Source organism: Pan paniscus, chromosome 6 (genome assembly GCF_029289425.2).
Source record: "Pan paniscus chromosome 6, NHGRI_mPanPan1-v2.0_pri, whole genome shotgun sequence".
Taxonomy (NCBI): Eukaryota; Metazoa; Chordata; class Mammalia; order Primates; family Hominidae; genus Pan; species Pan paniscus.
Window position 1 is genome coordinate 175,833,914 of NC_073255.2, and position 20,903 is coordinate 175,854,816.

The window sequence follows — 20,903 nt, forward strand, 5'->3', positions numbered from 1 at the left end:
GAGGCGCCATGAGAATAAAATATTCCTTTTAGAAGGCTAATGTGTGATCAGTTCACCAAAAAAAAGTGACAATGCAAACATAAATCCAAAAGGAAATCTCAGTAAAGACAAAACATCAGAAAATGTACATAATTTAATCATGTTATTGTATAATAAACATTAAATTATAGCTGTGGTTGGGTAAGTCAAAATCAATACAAATGTATTTTTCTAAATATCTGTCCAGAAGAACCCCTTAGGAAACAAAACATATTCTGTGCCTTTCCTGGGAATGTGCTTTCTGACACAGGCTATCAAGTGTACTGAGATAGGCAATTCCTATGCTGACGATGAGTGTAATATGGTGCAGCTATTCTGGAAGAGAGTTTTGAAATTCTTTTTGAGTCTTTATCCTATTCTTATCTTCTGGCACAGTATAATCCCATCTAAAAAATTGTTCTAAAAAATAATCAGAAATTGGCTGGGCACAGTAGTGCACACCTGTAATCCCAGCACTTTGGGAGGCTAAGGCAGGCGGACCACCTGCGGTCAGGAGTTCGAGACCATCCTGACTAACATGGTGAAACTGTCTCTACTAAATACAAAAAACTAGCTGGGTGTGGTGGTGCATGCCGTAATCCCGGCTACTCGGGAGGCTGAGGCAGGAGAATCGCTTAAACCCGGGAGGTGGAGGTTGCAGTGAGCCAAGATTGCAGCATTACACTCCAGCCTCGGCGACAAGAGCAAAACTCCAACTCAAAAAAAAAAAATCAGAAATTCAGACAAAGATTTTTGTACCATTAATGTTACAAACAATAAATATCCAACAATAGAACTATTATTAAATAATACTTTAAAAATATAATGAAACCATCATGTGTAATTGTAAATACTTTCAATTACAAAGGGAAATGCTTACACAATAATATCAATCCCAAATGGCATAAAATTGTCTGTATAGCATACCTTCGATATTTAAGGAAATATGCATAAAAAAGACTGAAAAAAGCCTGGGCCTGGTGGCTCACACCTGCAGCCCCAGCACTTTGGGAAGCCAGGACTCCACCTCGGAGGCAGGTGGATTGCTTGAGTCCAGGAATTTAAGACCAGCCTGGGCAACATGACAAAACCCTGTCTCCACAAAAAAAAAAAAAAAAAAAAAAAAATTAGCTGGGCGCAATGGCCCATGCATGCAGTCCCAGCTACTCAGGAGGCTGAAGTGAGATGATCACTTGAGCCCAGGAGGCAGAGGCTGCAGCGAGCTGGGATTGCACCACTGCACTCCAGCCTGGGTGACACAGAGAAACCCTGTCTCAAGAAAAAAAGAAAGAAAGAAAGAAAAAAATACAGTATTAAGAGCGATTATACAGTGGTATTATGAGATGATTAATACGACCTCCTTCATACATTCCTGTACTCTCCAAAATCTCCACAATGATATATTATATTTTCAAAAAATAATTTTGGGAAAATATTCCTAAATAATAACAGGGTAATTGAAAAATACAATAATACATTATTTTTAAAATAAAAATGGCATTACAAACCAATTTACAAAAGCTCCAGACAGTATTTAGAAAAAGATTTATAGTTTGACCATATGCCAGTAAAAATAAAAAGGAAATTACTACATACACACATAAAATATAAATGAATTTTATTTATGAATGTATAGATGTACAGCAAATAGGAAAGAATACATTAAAAGAACATATACTATAACCAGGTAGAGTTTTATCTCAGGAATTTAAGGATGTTTTAATATTACAAAAACCCTTATTGTAATCATATTAGGCAATTTAAGTGATAAAAATTTGATTGTATCAAAAGATACCAATTCCTTTTATCAAGCTTTTAGCTTCCAACAAACAAGAATAGAAGATGTTATTTCTGTTATCCTAACAAAGAACATTTGTTTAAAACCAACAATTAACTTCATATGTAATGAAAAAATATCAAAAAAACTTATTACAATTTTATGAAACACAAAAACAAAATAGAAATACCTATGATTTTATATTTAGAAAAAGCAAACAGGCCATCTAAAACTGTTAGAACAAAGAAAATCACCAAAAGATACATATTTTAAAAGTTAATAGCTTTCTAATAATAGAGATTCCCATGCTGACAGCAACATAGATATAAAACAGCCAAGAAAGAATTAATTAAGGTATATATAAAACCTAGACAAAAAGAAGAACCAAGTATAATGAAAAAAATCAAGAAACATGACAATAATGGAGACTAAATCCCTCCATGGAAAGAATTATTATCATAAATGTAAGCCTTAAAGAGTTAACTTTAGATGTAGACAAGTCAAATTGAAGCACTAAAAACATGTTGACCTTATATAACACATTCCTTAGGGGGAAAAAAGATTTTTTAATATTGGAAAAAATATGGTTAGGCATAGTGGCTCATGCCTGTAATCCCAGCACATTCAGAGGCCAAGGCGGGAGGACTGCTTGAGCTTAGGAGTTCAAGACCAGCCTGGGCAACATAGTGGGACCTTGTCTCTACTAAAAACCTAAAAAAATTAGCTGAGTATGGTGGCATGCACCTATAGTCCCAGCTACTAGGGAAGCTGAGGCAAGAGGATGGCTTGAGCCTGAGAAATCAAGGCTGCAGGGAGCTGTAATTGTGCCCTGCACTCCAGCCTGGGCAACAGAGTGAGACCCTGTCTCAAAAAAACGTCGGAGAAGGAGGAAAAACCATAATGAAGACCAATATGCTACTGATTCACATGGATTCAAATACAAAGTATAATCCATTATATGGCAAAAAATATGTCTTCACTACCAAGTGTTACAATTACCAAGAATAAATAATGTTTTGCTCAGAGCTAGCGAGTAAAAACACACAGCATTGCAACATAAAGTAAGTGCTATGTTAGGCCTGTAAGAATGCTACAAGAGTCACCTCTTTTGGAGTCAAGAAAGGCCAACCTGGCATTTTGAAGAATCCAATTTTGCTAGGTTGTGAGGTAGGAAGAAGGAATGGCACTTATAAAAGAGGGAACATCAGGCTGAGTGCAGTGGCTCACGCCTATAATACAAGCACTTTGGGAGGGTGAGGTGGGTGGATCACTTGAGGTGAGGAGTTCAAGACCAGCCTGGCCAACATGGTGAAACCCCATCTCTACTAAAAATACAAAAATTAGCCAGGCATGGTGGTACATGCCTATAATCCCAGCTACTCGGGAGGCTGAGGCAGGAGAATCACTTGAACCTGGGAGACGGAGGTTGCAGTGAGCTGAGATCATGCCACTGCACTCCAGCCTGGGCGACAGAGACTCCATCTCAAAGGAAAAAAGAAAAAAAAAAAAACAAAAAACCAGGGAATATCACTTACAGAGAATCACAAGACAAAATAGCACTTTCCAGAAATTCCAAGTAAGTCAAGTACATACAATGTTGGTCTGCATTTTAAAAACTCGACTAAAGTCAATATTCAATCAGAACATTTCTCATAACAATCTGAATTTCTGGCTTCTTTTTAAAAACCTGGGCACTATGACAAAGTGGGCCCACATTCCCACGTGGATACAAGAGGCAGGCGTCCCTTTTAGATGGGACAGTTTGCCACAGCACTTCTCCCTTCTCCCACTTCTCTTGCATCCAGTTCACTTCATCCATTTAACTCACCTTTCTAGTCCCTGCAGGCGTCTGAGTTTACAAATACCACCCTACATGATGAGGACCAAGGAAGGTTTCAGCAGGAAAAAAGCCGTATGATTAGGTTTGCTTTCAAAATGTCAGGCAGCCAGATGGAAGGCAGGAGAAGTGAAGAGTGGTAAGGAGACCAGTGAAATCCACAAAAGCTTATTCTATTAAAGATTAAAACAGGGCTACCATCACTGCAGTGGGAACAGGGCACCTTTTACCAAAAACTCCCATAACAGATGAGTTGAAAACCACGGAGTTTATGCATCTGTAGGATATATGCAGGAAGGTGATGAGGGTTTGAAACAAGGCAGTATGTACAGGGTGGAAAGAAAGGGGCAGAGAAGGATAAATATTTGAAAGGTTTTTGAGGGGAAGAAACTCTCCAACACTGGGTAACCAATTTGACAAGGGAACAAGGAGAAAAAAAAAGTATAGGACAATTTACAGCTTTTTGTCTATGTCATTAGGTAGATAGTGGTGACATTCAAAAATAAGGAAATAAAAGCAGGAACAAGACTAAAGGAAAATTCATAATTCAATTTAGAATACGTTGAATTTGTAGAGTCTATAGACATGCGACTTGACATCAAAAACCCGGATAAATTACCAAAGAAAACTCTTTTCCAACTATAATGCGATAACTTTCTAACAGCTTAATCATGAGTGAAAATCAGAGAAAGATAGGCATGGTTATATAAAATATTTTACAGAATGAATACCAACAAAACTAAGATTAAAGTAGACTATTATAGAATTGAATAAAATACTGCAACAAAGATGACAGAGGACCAATAACATCACATATAAAAGCATAATGATAAGATATAAAAACAGAACATAAACAAGTAAAGGTCCAGCAAGTCTCTCAATGTAAAGGAAATGCATTTATACCCTACACTGTTTCCATTAAGGATTTAAGATAGCTTACTACAAAAATACACATAGTAAAATGGTAAGTGTAAATAATAGTAATAATTAAATGTAAAAATTTTTTTTAATTATCACCAGGAGAAATCTGGACTAGAAAAAAAGAAACAAAATATGCAGAGCATAAGGGCTTTCAGAAATATCGTTGACAATGAAAGTAAAAAGCTCAACACAAGTGGCATGACTCTTATTATCCATTAGGAGAAAACACAGCCATTTCTCACTTTAAAAAGGACATTTTTGCTTTTTCCCTCAATTGAAAATATAGCATTTCATGATAAAAATTTCTCTACATTAATTTAGCTTTATGAACTTATTACATTGTCTCTGTTTCTCAAATGTTATGTTACTGCAGGACAGTTGAATTTAAAAAAAACAACAACACTTTACACAGTGACATTTGAGGATGACTACAATAAACAGAACAAAAAAATTAATTGCATAAAGCTGCTTCTTGTGGTACCCCTTGATGAAAATAAACCACAAAATATTGAAATATAACTCAATGAACACAGCTGGGTAGGTGGAGAGCAGGGAGGAAGGGAGAAGGGAGAAAGGGGAAAGAGAACATGAAGTGGGTGAGGTATACAGACTTCTGATGGTCCATCCTGAGCCACAGGAAGAATGGATACAATTTAAAGGAGTGGATATACTGCTCATCCTTCAAACTATTGTGACTAGGCTTTGGTAAAAGCTCAGCAAGAGATGAAGAGCAGACAGAGTCTCACATCTGTAATCCCAGCAGTTTGGGAGGCCGAGGCAGGCAGATCACCTGAGGTCAGGAGTTCGAGACCAGCCTGGGCAACATGGTGAAACCCCGTCTCTACTAAAAATACATAATTAACTGGGCGCGGTGGCTCATGCCTGTAATCTCAGCTACTTGGGAGGCTGAGGCAGGAGAATCACTTGAACCCAGGAGGCGGAGGTTATGGTGAGCTGAGATCGCGCCATTGCACTCCGGCCTGGTCAACGAGAGTGAAACTCCGTCTCCAAAAAAAAAAAAAAGAGTAGACAGAGTGAGGTAGAAGTCTCTGGAGAGAACCCAAAGGTTATATACTCTGTACTATTGGCTGAGGATGGATCTACAAAAATTGAATATCATCCAAGCACAGTATTGCTGAGGTCCTTTCATGAAAATTTGAGGCCTCGTTAAAGGCTGTCCCACATCAGCATAGATGAGGGCCCCATTAATAAAAGGCCAAATGTAAAATGAAAAAATAAGAACAATCAGAAAGCAGACACCAGAAAACTACTCACTCATACATATATTTTTAAAAATGCAAATGACAGTATCCTTTAGCATCTATAAGCTAAGCAAAAGTAAAAAATAGCTGGAAAAATTCAATATTATGCAGATTTTAAGACAGGAGTTACATTCAAAATTTGTTAGAGGCTGGGTGCAGTGGCTCATGCCTGTAATCCTAGCACTCTGGGAGGCTGAAGCAGGCAGATCGCTTGAGCCCAGGAGTTCAAGACTAGCCTGGGCAACATGGCAAAATACCCTCTCTATAAAAAAAAAATACAAAAAATTAGCTGGTTGTGGTGCATACCTGTAGTCCCAGCTACTCAGGAGGCTGAGGTGGGATGATCACTTGAGCCCAGGAGGTCAAGGCTGCAGTGAGCCGAGATCACGTCACTGCACTCCAGCCTGGGCAACAGAGCAAGACCATCTCAAAAAAAAAATTGTTAGAAAAAGGCAAGTAGTTAAACAAACTATGATATATTAATGTATCTGTGCAAAAACATGATTATGTACGATGTGAACAAATATAGAAAGATGCTTATGAGACAATATTAGGTGAAAAAAAAAATGAGTGCAAAGTACTCTAGGATTGCCACAATATAAATTGATAGAAAAACAATGGTGGAGCACAGAAGTCAGCAGAGCTCCATCTACCCAGCCTGAGGAAAGCACCTAGGAGCTGCAGATAGCAGCTGCCATCTTCAGCACTTGCCCTGGACTAGCCCCATCTGCACTCAATTTTAGCCTCTCTTTGCCTGTTCAATGTCCCACCCCATCCCCAACCACCCATGCCCAAATGTATTCTTCCAAAAGGACATTTTCTCCTTTTCCATCTTCTTTACTTCTCACAAGACACTGTGAGGTAGATATTATTATGACCATTACAAATCTATCATTAAATGAATGAATGGTTACAAATTAAAGCTAAACAGAAGGCTTGTTTTCAGATCTTCCAAGCTGGACAAGCTTCTTCTTAGTTCACTGACCCCCTTTAAGGTTTACCTGGGAAGGGCTTCTTGGCCGACTGAGCAGGGACAGAAGCCAAAGGACCAGCTTCTGCAGCTCCAGCTGCGTGCACTCCTTGCTTCTCAAGGCCTTGTGAATGCTCAGTCAAAGGTGATGAATTATCTACAAAGAGGAAAGGGATAAGTTTTCCTATGATACCCCAAGTTTCATTTTACGTTGGGAGCAACAGCCCAGCTAACCAGCCATCAGACAAGACTCCCAACACATGGATTTGGAGAGTTCATGTCTTCTGGATTTTAAAAAATTGTATGTGTGCATGTATAAAAAATAGAGAGAGAGAGAGCAAGCGGAAAGTCACTATGTCACAGGAGAGACTCACCAAACAAAACCAGATGAAGACAATGACAGGCCCTAGACACAGCATAGGGTAGAAGGTACCTGCCACCATTCACAGTTCCCTAAACAGCCCCTGACACTGGTATATGCAGAGCCCTCCCTGTCTGCACTCACTACGTCTGACACTAACATCCCAACACATGAAAACTCGATGGTGAAAGCTTAGCAACTCCGCCTTTGGTGATTTACCTTTCCCAACAGCAATTCTCCTAAGTCTACCACCCACTGATTTCTAGGTACCAGCAAATGTAACAGAATAAGTAACTGAATGCATTAGAATTAAAAGAACACCAAACCACACTTTGTAGACTAAAAAACTACTAAAGGCCAGGTGCAGTGGCTCACGCCAGTCATCCCAACACTTTGGGAGGCCAGGGCTGGAGGACTGCTTGAGCCCAGGAGTTCAAAACCAGCCTGGTCAACATAGCAAAACCTTGTCCCTACAAAAGAAAAATTTTAAAAAATAGCTGGACATGGTGGCATGTGCCTGTAGTCCCAGCTACCAGGGAGGCTGAGCAGAAAGATCACTTGAGCCCAGGAGTTCGAGGCTGCAGTGAGTCATGACTGTGCCGTTGTACTCCAGCCTAGGCAACAGAGCAAGATCTTGTCTTCAAAAACAACAATAAAAATTACTGAAAGACTATGGGAATATATTTATAATGGGAATATGCAATATTCCTAGCAATATGGGAAAATATGATGTTGTATAAAGTAGAAATTTAAGATATTAAATTAACATATACTTTGAGCACAACTGGATTCGTGTTTGTATATAACAGAACTGAAGGGCCTATAATAAAATTGTAACAAGTATAGTAGATTAGAGTGAGCAAAATCATATACAATTTTCATTTCCAGTTGCTATTTTCCAAATTGTTCTGTAATGTTGTTAAAATTACTTAAAAACTAACAAAGCCAAAAATTATATTTATGACAAGAAAGCCATCCCTACATTAATCTTACTTTTCCACTCACTGGCCCATCTCCTTCCTCTTTTTCCTAACTATGCCATTAAAACTGTTCTACCGGGCCGGGCGTGTGGCTCATGCCTGTAATCCCAGCACTTTGGGAGGCCAAGGCAGGCGGATCATGAGGTCAAGAGATTGAGACCATCTTGGCCAACATGGTGAAACCCCACCTTGACTAAGAATACAAAAATTAGCAGGGCATGGTGGCACATGCCTGTAGTCTCAGCTACTCGGGAGGCTGAGGCAGGAGAATTGCTTGAACCCAGGAGGCAGAGGATGCAGTGAGCCCCGATCGCGCCACTGCACTCTAGCCTGGGCGACAGACCGAGACTCTGTCTCAAAAAAAAAAAAAAAAAAAAAAACCTGTTCTACCTACTTCCTGACATCCAATTTACCAACAAGCTACTGTTCAATCACTTGGGTAGATTCTAGTAGCTGGCAGTGACAGTGCTAAAGATAAACTCCATCCCTTCTCTCCTTTGGTTAGGATCACCGTTCTATACAATAAAATGTTGGCTGTTCTAAACTTTCCCAAGAACAAAGATGAAATTAACATAGGAACTGCTTTGCCCCCAGACTCACTTTCATGTCACTGTTCTTACTTCTTTACAGTGAAGCATCCCAAAACCATATCGCTGATACTTCTCTGTCCTTCTGGGATATTCCTACCTGTATTTTCAAGCATCTTGTGCAGCTTCATATGCTTGTAGGTGGAGATTATCTGAAAATTAACAACACTTGGAATATTCAGTCCTTGGTCCTGTAGCAGCTTCAAAGATGCAGCATGGATAAGCTGATGGGACCGTTTGCAGGTCTGAAGTTTGCATTCTCCTTTCACAAAGGATTTGCACACATGAAACTTGTTGCATTTATCCTTGAGGTTGCAGTAGCCATAGAGGGCTTCCCCTTTGTTGTAGAGCAAACAGACCTGGTACAGAAATGAGGCAACACCTGAAATATTCGTTTTCTTTTCTTTTTTTTTTGGCAGCGGGGAGATGGAGTCTCGCTCTGTCACCCAGGCTGGAGTACGGTGGCACCATCTTGGCTCACTGCAACCTCCATCTCCCCCGGGTTCAAGCAATTCTCCTGCCTCAGCCTCCCGAGTAGCTGAGAATACAGGCGTTCACCACCACAGCCAGCTAATTTTTGTATTTTTAGAAGAGACGGGGTTTCACCATGTTGGCCAGGCTGGTCTCCAACTCCTCACCTCAGCTGATCTGCCCACCTCAGCCTCTCAAAAGTGCTGGGATTACAGGTGTGAGCCACCACACCCGGCCAATATTAGTTTTCACTCTATCTTTTAAGCCAAAAGACTATAGCTCCTCTAGCTAAACTGAAGACTAAATGACATCTTCTGATCACCAGTGGCTGTTAAAATCTTTGGGTGAAAGCCTGATGACAGTGTAGTGGTGCTAACCATACTCCAGCTGCTGTGGGCACTGGCTGCTTGTGACTCACAGCTGCCCCCTCTTACTTTACACTCTCAGCTGAACCGCCCTCTGTCCCCAAAGCCTGTAGCCAATGAATGACTTAGATAAAGCTAAAAAAATGCTAGAGTGCCTCAAAGCTAGACTCAATGTGATCTTTGTTCTACAGCTCCCAATGAATGAAGTCAAGGCCAGACCTTACGTGCTTGTAGCTTTTCCTTCCTTAGACCCTGCTTCCCTCTCTCCCACACTGGGTTTTCCTGAAAAGCCCGCCCTCAAAAAAATCCCACGTACCTGGGTCTCTATCTCAGGCTCTGCTTCCAGGGAAACCAGTTTCAACGGGTGGCACAAAGATCTAATTTATGATCCAGACGAGGGCATTTTTAGGCTGCAAGGGAGCACTATTAATAATCACACTGGGACTACTAATATAAACTGGGTCTATCCCAGACACACCAAGACCACATTGATAGGGAACTTTATAATGATGGGATCAGGCTATTGACCCTGAAACCACGCATCAGTCTTGGCCGCTCACACAAAGATGACATTATATGCCTCCTGATGTGATGCAACAGAAATAGAACTGTCCAGGTTTTACTATGAAAGTCTGACATCCCCGGCAACCCCTCAGTCCCAGGCAAATGGGATGGTGAATCACCCTAACAATGCTGCACACGTAAAAAAATTCTTGCTATAAAATAAATCCTGGCTGGGCGCGGTGGCTCACACCTGTAATCCCAGCACTTTGGGAGGCCAAGGCAGAAGGATCACCTGAGGTCAGGAGTTCATAACAGCCTGGCCAACACAGTGAAACCCTGACTCTATTAAAAATACAAAAGTTAGCCAGGCATGATGGCACACGCCTGTAATTCCAGCTACTGGGGAGGCTGAGGCAGAAGAATTACATGAACCAGGGAGGTGGAGGTTGCAGTGAGCCAAGATTGTGCCACTGCACTCCAGCCTGGGCAACACAGCGAGACTCCGTCTTAAAAATAAAATAAAATAGAGGCGGAGGTTGCAGTGAGCTGAGATTGCGCCACTGCACTCCAGCCTGGGCGACAGAGCGAGACTCCATTTCAAAAATAAATAAGGCCTGGTGTGGTGGCTCACACCTGTAATCCTAGCACTTTGGGAGGCCAAGGCGGGTGGATCAAAAGGTCAGGAGTTCAAGACCAGCCTGGCCAATATGGTGAAACCCCGTCTCTACCAAAAATACAAAAATTAGCCAGTCATGGTGGCACCTGTAATCCCAGCTGCTTGGGAGGCTGAGGCAGAATTGCTTAACCTGGGTGGCAGAGGTTGCAGTGAGCCGAGATCGCGCCACTGCACTCCAGGCTGGACGACAGAGTGAGTCTCCATCTCAAAAAATAATAATAAATAAATAAATAATAAATTAATTAAATAAAGTGAAATAAATCCTAAATCTGATCAAAATTTGAGGGATACAGGAACATGTTCAATAGTACTACAGGAATGTAATCAGTCAAATCTAAAATATGGGAAATCCTACAAGACACAGATGACCTGGTTTAAAATGAAATAGCATCCTATTTATAATTGATGCCAATTTTCTAAAATAAATTCGTAACTTTAATGCAATTTCTACCCTTCTCAAAGAATTCCTTTAAAATAGTTTTAGGAATTTAAGTGATTCTAAAGCTTATCTGGAAAAGGAGACATGAACTGATTAAACAAACAAACAAAATTAGGCAGGCACAGTGGCTCATGGCTGTACTCCTAGCACTTTGGGAGACCAAGGATGGCAAATTGCTTGAGCCAAGGAGTTCAAGACCAGCCTAGGCAACACAGCAAGACTCTGTCTCTACAAAAAAATTTAAAAAGTGGACTGGGCACAGTGGCTCATGCCTGTAATGCTAACACTGTGGGAGGCCAAGGCAGGCGGATTGCCTGAGCTCAGGAGTTTGAGATCAGCCTGGGCAACATGGTGAAACCCTGTCTCTACTAAAAACACAACGAATTAGCTAGGCATGGTGGCACTTGCTTGCAGTCCCAGCTACTAGGGAGGCTGAGGCACGAGAATTGCTTGAACCTGGGAGGCAGAGGTTGCAATGAGCTAAGATCATGCCACTGCACTCCAGTCTGGGCGACAGAGCAAGACTCTGTCTACAAAACAAACAAACAAAAACAAAAAAAAGTATCTGGGGGCCAGGCGCTATGGCTCACGCCTGTTATCCCAGCACTTTGGGAGGCCAAGGTGGGCGGATCACTTGAGGTCAGGAGTTCAAGGCCAGCCTGGCCAAAATGACAAACCCCATCTCTACTCAAAATACAAAAAACTAGCTGGGTATGGTGGCAAGCGCCTGCAATCCCAGCTACTTGGGAGGCTGAGGCAGGAGAATCGCTTGAACCAGGGAGGTGGAGATTGCAGTGAGCTGAGATCACGCCACTGCACTCCAGCCTGGGCGATAGAGCAAGATTCCGTCTCAAAAAAACAAAACAAAAAAAAGTAGCTGGGTGCGGTGGTGTACACCTGCAGTCCCAGCTACTCGAGAGGCTGAAGTGCGAGGATTGCTTGAGCCCAGGAGATCGAGGTTGCAGTGAGCTATGACCAGCCTGGGCAACATGGCAAAACCCTGTCTCTGCACTCCAGCCTGGGTGACACAGCGAGACCATGTCTCTAAAAGAGTAAATAAACTTTAAAAATGAAAGATAAACTACTTTAATTAGTATGATAGTGGTTCAAGAATTGGAGATCATGGAAAATAGATCCTACACCTACTCCAAATATTAGAACAGCCTGTTCCTTATAGATTTGTTAAAATTAAGGAGAATAGGGATATGTAGGTCGAAGGGAACAAAGTTTCAATTAAACAGGATGAATTTCTGGAAATCCACTGTACGGCAAGGTGACTGTAGTTAATAATAACATAATGGCCAGGCACAGTGGCTCACACCTATAATCCCAGCACTCTGGGAGGATGAGGCGGGTGGATCACGAGGTCAGGAGATCGAGACCATCCTGGCTAACAAGGTGAAACCCCATCTCTACTAAACAAAATACAAAAAATTAGCTGGGCATCATGGTGGGCGCCTGTTGGGAGGCTGAGGCAGAAGAATGGCATGAACCCAGGAGGCAGAGCTTGCAGTGAGCCGAGACCTCACCGCTGCACTCCAGCCTGGGTGATAGAGTGAGACTCCATCTCAAAAAAAAAGAAATAAATAAAATAAAATAAAAATAAAATAAAATAAATAAAAAATAAAATAAAATTTAAAAAAATAACATACTGTATACCTGAAAATTGCTGTCCTTACCACACCCAAAAAATAATAGCCATGTAAAGTAATGGTATGCTAATTAGCTTAATCATTGCAATCAATTCACAATGTAAATATATTAAAACACCACATTGTACACTGTAAATTTTTATTTGTCAACTACACTTCAATAAAGACAAAAATTTGATAGAATTCAACTATGAAACTATATAAGCCTGGCCAGGCGCAGTGGCTCACGCCTGTAATCCCAGCACTTTAGGTGGCTGAGGCAGAGGGATCACTTGAGGTCAGGCATATAAGACCAGCCTGGCCAACATGGCGAAATGCTATCTCTACCAAAAAGTACAAAAATTAGCTGGGCATGGTGGCACGTGCCTGTAGTCCCAACTATTCAGGAGACTGAGGTGGGAGAATCACTTGAACTCAGGAGGCAGAGGCTACAGTGAGCCGAGGTACTTCCAGCCTGTGTGAGAGAGTAAGACCCTGTCTCAAAAAAAAAAAAACAACTATATAAGTCTGATGTTTTCTTGTGCAAGCCTTCTAACTAATGCTTTGAGGTTTGTTTAATGCTTTTATTTTAAAAATTTTTATGACACTATTTTGGCTTTCCGTTTCTTCTTGAATCCATTTTGACAAGCTGTATTTTTCTAGAAATGTGTCCATCAATGCACCAGCATGAAACTTTACCTGTCTATTGTCTTTTTTATTGAGAGAGTGGTAAAAGCAATCATCAGGCATTTCATACAAGAGATGTGAGGCACCATTCTTGCCTCATGCACTGTGTTTTTCCACAGTCCCTGCTGCCCACATGATCACGTTTTGTGCCACATGTCACCTACTTCCAGTCCCAGGTGATGGGGACAAGTGGAGGCACAGTGGAGGCTCCTGTTGTAAGTGCAGCCAACCCATCAGCTGCTCACAAAACACTGAAGTAGTCTAATATGACAAGGTGAGGCTGGGCCCAAGATACACCCTAAAAAAGGGCATACCAAAAAAACATTTGATAGATTTGACAAAATAAAAACACTAAACTTCTATAAATCAAAAAGTACTATAAAATTAAAAGGCAAATAGCAGCGGCACCACGCCTTCTCTCTGAGACAGGAAGGACTGGACCCAGCCTCATAGGTGCAGCCACCCTCCTCTCCCTTCCTGCCAATAACCTGCTTCAGCTACTGCTTGCATCTACTTTGGGCAACATGGTTGGTTGGAATGCCTCTGGCTCACAACCGTGACATACCAGACTTGGCTTCAGTGCTCGAAGAAATGAAACAGGTTATGCATGTCAGGAAGAAACCTACTTGTTCCTGAGATCAACTCCAGGACTGCCTTCTGGGTACAGATTCTGCTGCCTTGAGAGCAGCCTCTGCCACCTGCACCAAAGGCTCCAGCTCCTACCTCTAGTCTTGTGGCTATCTTCCTTTCTAGACGCTGAAATGCATTAGAGTGAAAATCAGGCCACAATTATGAACTATCCTCTGTTTTCTCAACATCTCACCTTCTTCCCATCCCTCTTCTGGCCAAGTGGAGGTGTCTATGATAGCATCACTGTGCTAGATTAGAAAATCTTGCTTTTAATTGGTGGTCTTAATTGATGTTCCAATTTTCTCTTGGGATTTGTACTATTTTGTTTTTAAAACTTCTTTGTGTATGGCTAAACTGCAACAAACGTACTATTTTGCCATGATAGCAATTATAAAGGGTACCTTTAAAGCATTTGAAACTGAATCATGTTGCTTCGAAGCAATTAAAATTAGTATGTAAAGCCAAAAGAAAAATAAATGGGGAAAGTACTTGTAGCAAATGTGACATGAGGGTGACTCCTTGGTGACTCACCTCTGGTAAAAGACAGGGGTCATTCTGCAAAAGCAGGATCCGAAGCTGGTTTTCATTGAGACCAAAAAGTCCATGGCTTTTCAGGACCTGCATGTTGACAGGTGTGTGGATATCATGGGAAAGGGTACAGGTAGACCTAAAAGAACAAAGCCCTCGGTCAGATGCCCAGGTGAAGAAGGACCAGTTTGTCCAATTCCTTGCCTTGAGCAGCTTTCAATGTATTTAATACATGTGAAGTTGAGTAATTTTCATGAAACCGGGGATAGTATGGCCCAATAAGCACTGATGGAAAATAAGAAAATTGGGTTGAAGGAACTCCTCTCCCAGGGTCATTTGAATTTTCAGTAGGGATGCTTTGAAGCCAAGGGTCGCCCGCCTCGCCTGAGGATGCACATCTGTTCCGTAGGCGACTGCACCTGGCCTTCTCCCCGGCAACAGCTGCCACAGTCCACCAACGTTAAAAAGAAAGCGCCCCTATCCCCAGCACCGCTTTGGCGGGGTGTGTGGCTAGAGACAACCAAGGAAAATTCGGGGCTGTGAAGCACAGCCTGGGGTCAGGAGGCAGCCCCGAACCCCAGCTCTGGCAGTCAGGAACCACAGGGCCTCACCCAAGCCATCCAGCCCTGTTTCCTGGGGTGAGACTGGCTCAGCGCTGTTAAACCGAGAGGGCGCAGACCCGCTTCTGCACAAGTGTGTGGATATGGGGGAGCAGCGATTTCCGGCTAAAGGGTCCAGGGATCTCATGGGATCCTCAGACGCCCCACGCCCCCCACCTCCCGCCAAATATCACCAGAATAAGTGAACTCCGAAGTCCCAGTCCGGATTTAACCCGGCCGCGTCGCGCAGGATCCGGGGGGGCGGGCGGGGGCAGCAACTTTTCTGGCCTGGGCGGTTGAGACGTCTCCATGGAGAGGACCTTCGCGCCTTTCCGCCCAGCTGCTGGAAGCGCGGGGGAGGACGCCCAGGAAAGGCCTGCGGGAGGGGGTCGTCCAGCCCCGCGTCCCCGGCCCGGGGCAGGACGAAGCCCCCCTTCCCGTCGCTCCCGCTTCCAGCAGGACGGCCAGGCCCGCGGCCAGCGCCCACAGTCCCCGCCCGCCGCCGCCTTCTCACCAGCAGTCCCGGTTGGGGCACTTGCCCAGCATGTGCCGGCGGCAGAAGTGCAGCTGGTCGCAGGCCTGGCACTCGCCGCGCTGGTAGCGGGCGCAGAGGCGCACAGAGGACACGGCCACCACCCTCCAGGCGGAGGTGCCGCCACCGCCCACCGCGCCGGCCGCCGCCTCGGCCTCCGCGTCCCCGAGGCCCTCCTGCGTCTCCACCTCCTGCAGCAGGAAACGCTCGGGCCCGGCGCGCTGCAGCACGTCCCGGAGCCTGGCCTCCGACAGCTCCACGTGGCCGCGCAGGTCCTTCAGGAACATGCGGCCGCCGTGGGCGCACAGCACCTTGGTGAGGAAGGAGCACACTGTGGGCTCCGCCATGGTCGCTGGCGCGGGCCCTGTGCGCGCGGCGCAGCGAGCCGGGGCGGGCAGGCTCCTCCCAGTCACGTCCACGATTTCCAGCGAACATCCCGGGGATGGGCCTGGGCCTGGCGAGGGGTGGGCCTGCGGGACGCCGGGCGAGGGGCGGCCCCGGCGCGTGGAAGCGGGGTACGGCGCCTGCGGATCCCCTGGACGCGGACTCAGGCGGGGACAGCGTTGATGGAGCGTCTGCTCCGCCCAGGCACCGTTCAGGGCGAGGCCTGGCCTTGAGGGGCTTGTATAGTGGGAGTCACAAAGGACTCGCCAACAAGACAACTGGTAGTGCTAGGGAGGCCTGCGGAGAAGGCGAAATAGGTAAAAGGTGGTAGGAGGTGAGTGGCCGGGCTGCTTCGCGGGAGGTGGCCACTAGCCACATGTGGCTGCTGAGCACTTCTGGGATTTTTTGTTGTTGTTGTATTTTTATTTTTGGAGACAAGGCCTCACGTTATCGCCCAGGCTGGAGTGCAGTGGCGCTGGCGTAGTTCTCTGCAGCCTGGAACTCCTGGGCTCAAGCGATCCTCCCACCTCAGCCTCCTGAGTAGCTGAGACCGAAGGTTCGCATCACTAATTTTTTTGGTTTTTGTTTTGCTTTGTAGAAACGGGGGCTCCTCATGTTGCCCAGGCTGGTCTCGAACTCCTCAAGCGATCCACCTGGCCTCAGCCTCCCAGAGCACTGGAATTACAGGCGTGAGCCACCCCGCGGGGCCTGCTGAGCTTTATTGGAAAGTGGCTAGTCCGAATTGAGATGTGATATAAGTGTGAAATACACACACTAGATTTTGAGGACTGAGAATGAGAAAAAGAATGTAAAATATCTCATTAACTTTATATGAATCACATGTTAAACATAATATTTTGGATATATTTGGATAAATAAAATGTTATGACAACTTCATGTGTTGCTTCTACTTTCCTAATGTAGCTATGAGGAAATTTTACATTGCAAATGTGGATTACCTTATTTTTGTTGAGCAGCACCAGTCTAGACCTGCCTTAAGCATCCATGCTTTTTGTCCAACACCTTGCTTGTTTCATGAACGTTTGTTGAGCCAACTACTAACGCAGTGACAGTACAAAGATGAATCAGACCATCAGAGAACTCAGCCAGCCTAGCTGCTATTTTACAAGGTGCTCGTGAGGATTAAATGCATTAATGTCATGTAATGTAAAGAAGCTAGAGAGGAAGACAACTGGCCAGATGCCAGAAGACCTTCTCTGCCATGCTGTGAAATTCGGACTTATATCCCAAGAACTTTGGGAAGTCACTAAAGGATTTTCATCTGGGAAGTGTGGATGTCTCCTGAGTGCCACTCAAGGTGTGTCATTCAGCTCTGAGCCTAATGTCTTCTCTTCAGCAAAACCTTTCCTGACCTCTCAAATCTAAAGTAGCTCCCCAGTCTGCATGGAACTTACCACTGATATTTTTCTTCTTTATTGTGTATTTATATATTTAGCTATAGAATTCAGGCTCATGAAAGCAGGAACCTTGTTTTGTTCATTGCTGTATCCCTACCACCTAAAATAGTACCTGGCCATATTGTAGGATAGGTGTTTTAGAAAGACCCCTGGCCCCAATGAGAAGAATGGATTTCTAGAAAAGCAAGACGAGGTGGGGAATAACAGAAAATAAACAGGATTTGAGGGACTATAACCCCAGTGTTATTTATGTTGGAGTTTGCAGTGGACAACCCAAGGTAAGACGCTCAACAGGCAGGTGTATTCTGTGTACAGGTCTAGACCTTGAGGGACATGAGAAGGGAAGGGATGTAGATTTGCGTGACATCAGAGCATTAGGTAACTGAGAGTTGAGAGTTGATAAGATCACCTGGCAAAAATGAAGAGTGTGAAAAAGCGGGGGGCGGGGGGAAAGAAGCTTGGCGAATACCCACATTAAATAAGCAAGTAGGGGAAGAGAAAAATAGGCAGTAGCCTACGTCCCCTTGGCACTCAGCATTTGTTCCTGAACTCTCTGCCTAAGCTTTTTCCAACAGAAGGAGGAAGCAGCCAGCAGGAAAGGCAGGCTGGAATTACCAAGGAGCCAACACCTCCAGGAAGAGCCTTCATCCAGGGATGTTGGGGAATTGGTGGTTTGAGGATGCACTCTCAACCCTAAAATTGGCATGAGGATTATTTTAAACTAAAGACGTGTAAGATTCAATAGAGGCAAAAAGAAGCCTTCTTGAAGCTTCCTTTATTTCAGTAAAAGCAGAATCTTCTGGGAGTGAGGTTGCCATTCATCCCCTCTCCAGGGGTTTATGGACATGAAATAGAAAACCACGTGCACCTGCATAAACAACTTCCCTATGAACACAAACTTCCTTATCTCCTGTTTGTTCCCTAGAAACCCCTTTGTTCTTCCCATAGGAGCCTTTTTGCCCCCCCTCTCCCCTATTAAGTTAGGTAAATAAATCATCATCACTTCTTTTGTGCAGTGCCATATGCATATATGTTTTTTCTCTTGTCAGTTAAATTTGCAGCCCCTCAGAACTGAACATAAGAGAGTGCAGGAAAAGTTTTTCCTCCCCAACAATGGATCAAACAGCCCAACTCATTCCTCGTGTGGAACCACTTGGAGGTGTACATTCCATGGTCTCCCAATGTTTCCTCAATGGAACTGAACCCCAGTTGCCCACAGCCACACCTGCTCATTAGCACTCCCCATACAGTCTTCCTTCCTTTCCTTGCCCTACCTCCCCATTCCCCTGCCAGTGTTTCTTAGGATCACCTCCCAAGTAAACTGTGTGCATTCAATCCTTGTCAGATTGCTCCTGAGAGAACATAGCCTAACATATAAACTGATAAGGAGAGGTTAGAGAAAAATGAGAGTCATTCATGGACACGCAGAGGACAGAGTTTCAAGGAGAAAGTGATCAGCATGGTGAGATACTACAGGGAGGAGCTTTCCTACAAGGGAAAGCTTGTAGACAGTGATAACCTAGGCAGGTTTATTTCAGAGGAATAATGAGAAAAGGTAGATTTCTGTAGGTTAAAAAAAGAAGAATGGAAAAACCGAGGACTTTACTTCTAAAAGTAAGTAAGGTAATGATAATAAGAGGAAGACACAAGACTGAGAAAGGTATTTTATTATAGGAGAGACAAGCATAGTTACATGCTGAGTAGAAAGAGCCAGTAAGACCGGGCGCGGTGGCTCACGCCTGTAATCCCAGCACTTTGGGAGGCCGAGGCAGGCAGATCACGAGGTCAGGAGTTCGAGACCATCCTGGCTAACATGGTGAAACCCTATCTCTACTAAAAGTACAAAAAATTAGCCAGGCGTGGTGGCGGGCGCCTGTAGTCCCAGCTACTCAGGAGGCTGAGGCAGGAGAATGGAGTGAACCCAGGAGGCGGAGCTTGCAGTGAGCCAAGATCGTGCCACTGTACTCCAGCCTGGAGAACAGAGCAAAACTCCGTCTCAAAAACAAAACAAAGAGAAAAGAAAGAGCTAGTAAGAATGGAAAGTTGAAAATAAAGGAGGCCAGGTGCAGTGACTCATGCCTGCAGTCCCAGCATTTTGGGAGGCTGAGGCAGGAGAATCACTTGAGTCCAGGAGTTTGAGATCAGCCTGGGCAACATGGTAGAACCCTGTCTCTACTAAAAATGCAAAAATTAGCTAGGCATGGTGGCATGTGCCTGTAGTCTCAGCTACTCAGGAGGCTGAGGTGGGAGGATTGCTTGAGTCTAAGAGGTCAGAGGCTGCAGTGAGCCAAGATCATGCTACTGCACTCCAGCCTGGGCGACAGAAAAAGGTAGGAAGGAAGGGAAAGGAAAGAAAAGGAAGGAGAGAGAGAAGAAAAAAAAGAAAGAATATAAAGGAAAGGGGAATTGTAATCAGCGGGGGATGTCCATAGGCAGTGAGAGAGACTGGGAGACGTCAGAGGAACTAACCTCCGACAGGAGGGGAGATGCTTCTTCCATTCACACAACAGGAAAGGAGACAAGGATTAGAGCATCTAAAGACAAGTTTGTAGGCTTTGTTTTGTTTTGTTTTTTTAAGTTTAAGGCAAAACCAAGAATGGGTGGTGGAGAGTCACTTCAGGAGACCATAAAGGCTTGACAAAGCTGACTTGTGGAGAGGGGAGAAGGCTGACAGGTAGGACCAGTGGGCATGGGCAGGGCCTTACCAAGTCCACAAATTCGTAGTGGCATTGATCCAAACAGTGCTGCAATTCTCCTAAAAGCTCTCAAGGTGTTAAGAACAGAATTTGATTGATTCACTTTTAGGTTTTGCCAGTGGATGAGACTTAAGGTCAAAGGTTCTAGATGATTGAAGGTATGAATTGAAAGAGTGATCAGGGGGCTGGGTGCAGTGGCTCATGCCTGTAATCCCACCACTTTGGGAGGCTGAGGCAGGTGGATCACCTGAGGTCGGGGATTCAAAACCAGCCTTAGCAAAGTGGTGAAACCCTGTCTCTACCCAAAATTACAAAAATTAGCCAGGTGTGGTGGCACATGCCTGTAATCCTAGCACTTTGGAAGGCCGAGGCAGGAGGATCACCTGAGGTCAGGAGTTCGAGACCAGCCTGGCCAACATATTGAAACCCCATCTCTACTAAAAATTGGCCAGGATGGCAGTGGGTACCTGTAATCTCAGCTACTCAGGAGGCTCAGGTGGGAGAATCACTTGAACCTGGGAAGCGGAGGCTGCAGTGAGCTGAGATCACACCACTGCACTCCAGCCTAGGAGACAGAGTGAGGTGCCGTTTCAAAAAAAAAGAAAAGAAAAGAAAGAGTGGTCAGGGGCT

General features: G+C 44.2%; 1 protein-coding gene and 1 long non-coding RNA gene across 2 annotated transcripts; one reads left to right on the forward strand and one right to left on the reverse strand.

Annotated features, from left to right (window-relative positions):
* Positions 1-1,621: 1,621 nt before the first annotated feature.
* ZC3HAV1L (zinc finger CCCH-type containing, antiviral 1 like) lies at positions 1,622-16,316 on the reverse strand. The gene is made up of 4 exons (XM_008965974.5): positions 15,758-16,316; positions 14,648-14,783; positions 8,814-9,072; positions 1,622-6,942 (listed from the first exon to the last, which is right to left on the reverse strand). The coding sequence occupies exons 1-4, from the start codon at positions 16,120-16,122 to the stop codon at positions 6,806-6,808; spliced, it is 897 nt and encodes a 298-aa protein (XP_008964222.1). The 5' UTR covers positions 16,123-16,316; the 3' UTR covers positions 1,622-6,805.
* A 44-nt stretch (positions 16,317-16,360) lies between these two features.
* LOC134730827 (uncharacterized) lies at positions 16,361-17,056 on the forward strand. Its single transcript, XR_010112808.1, has 2 exons — positions 16,361-16,493; positions 16,758-17,056. It is a non-coding gene; the product is annotated as an uncharacterized LOC134730827 (long non-coding RNA).
* Positions 17,057-20,903: the final 3,847 nt, after the last annotated feature.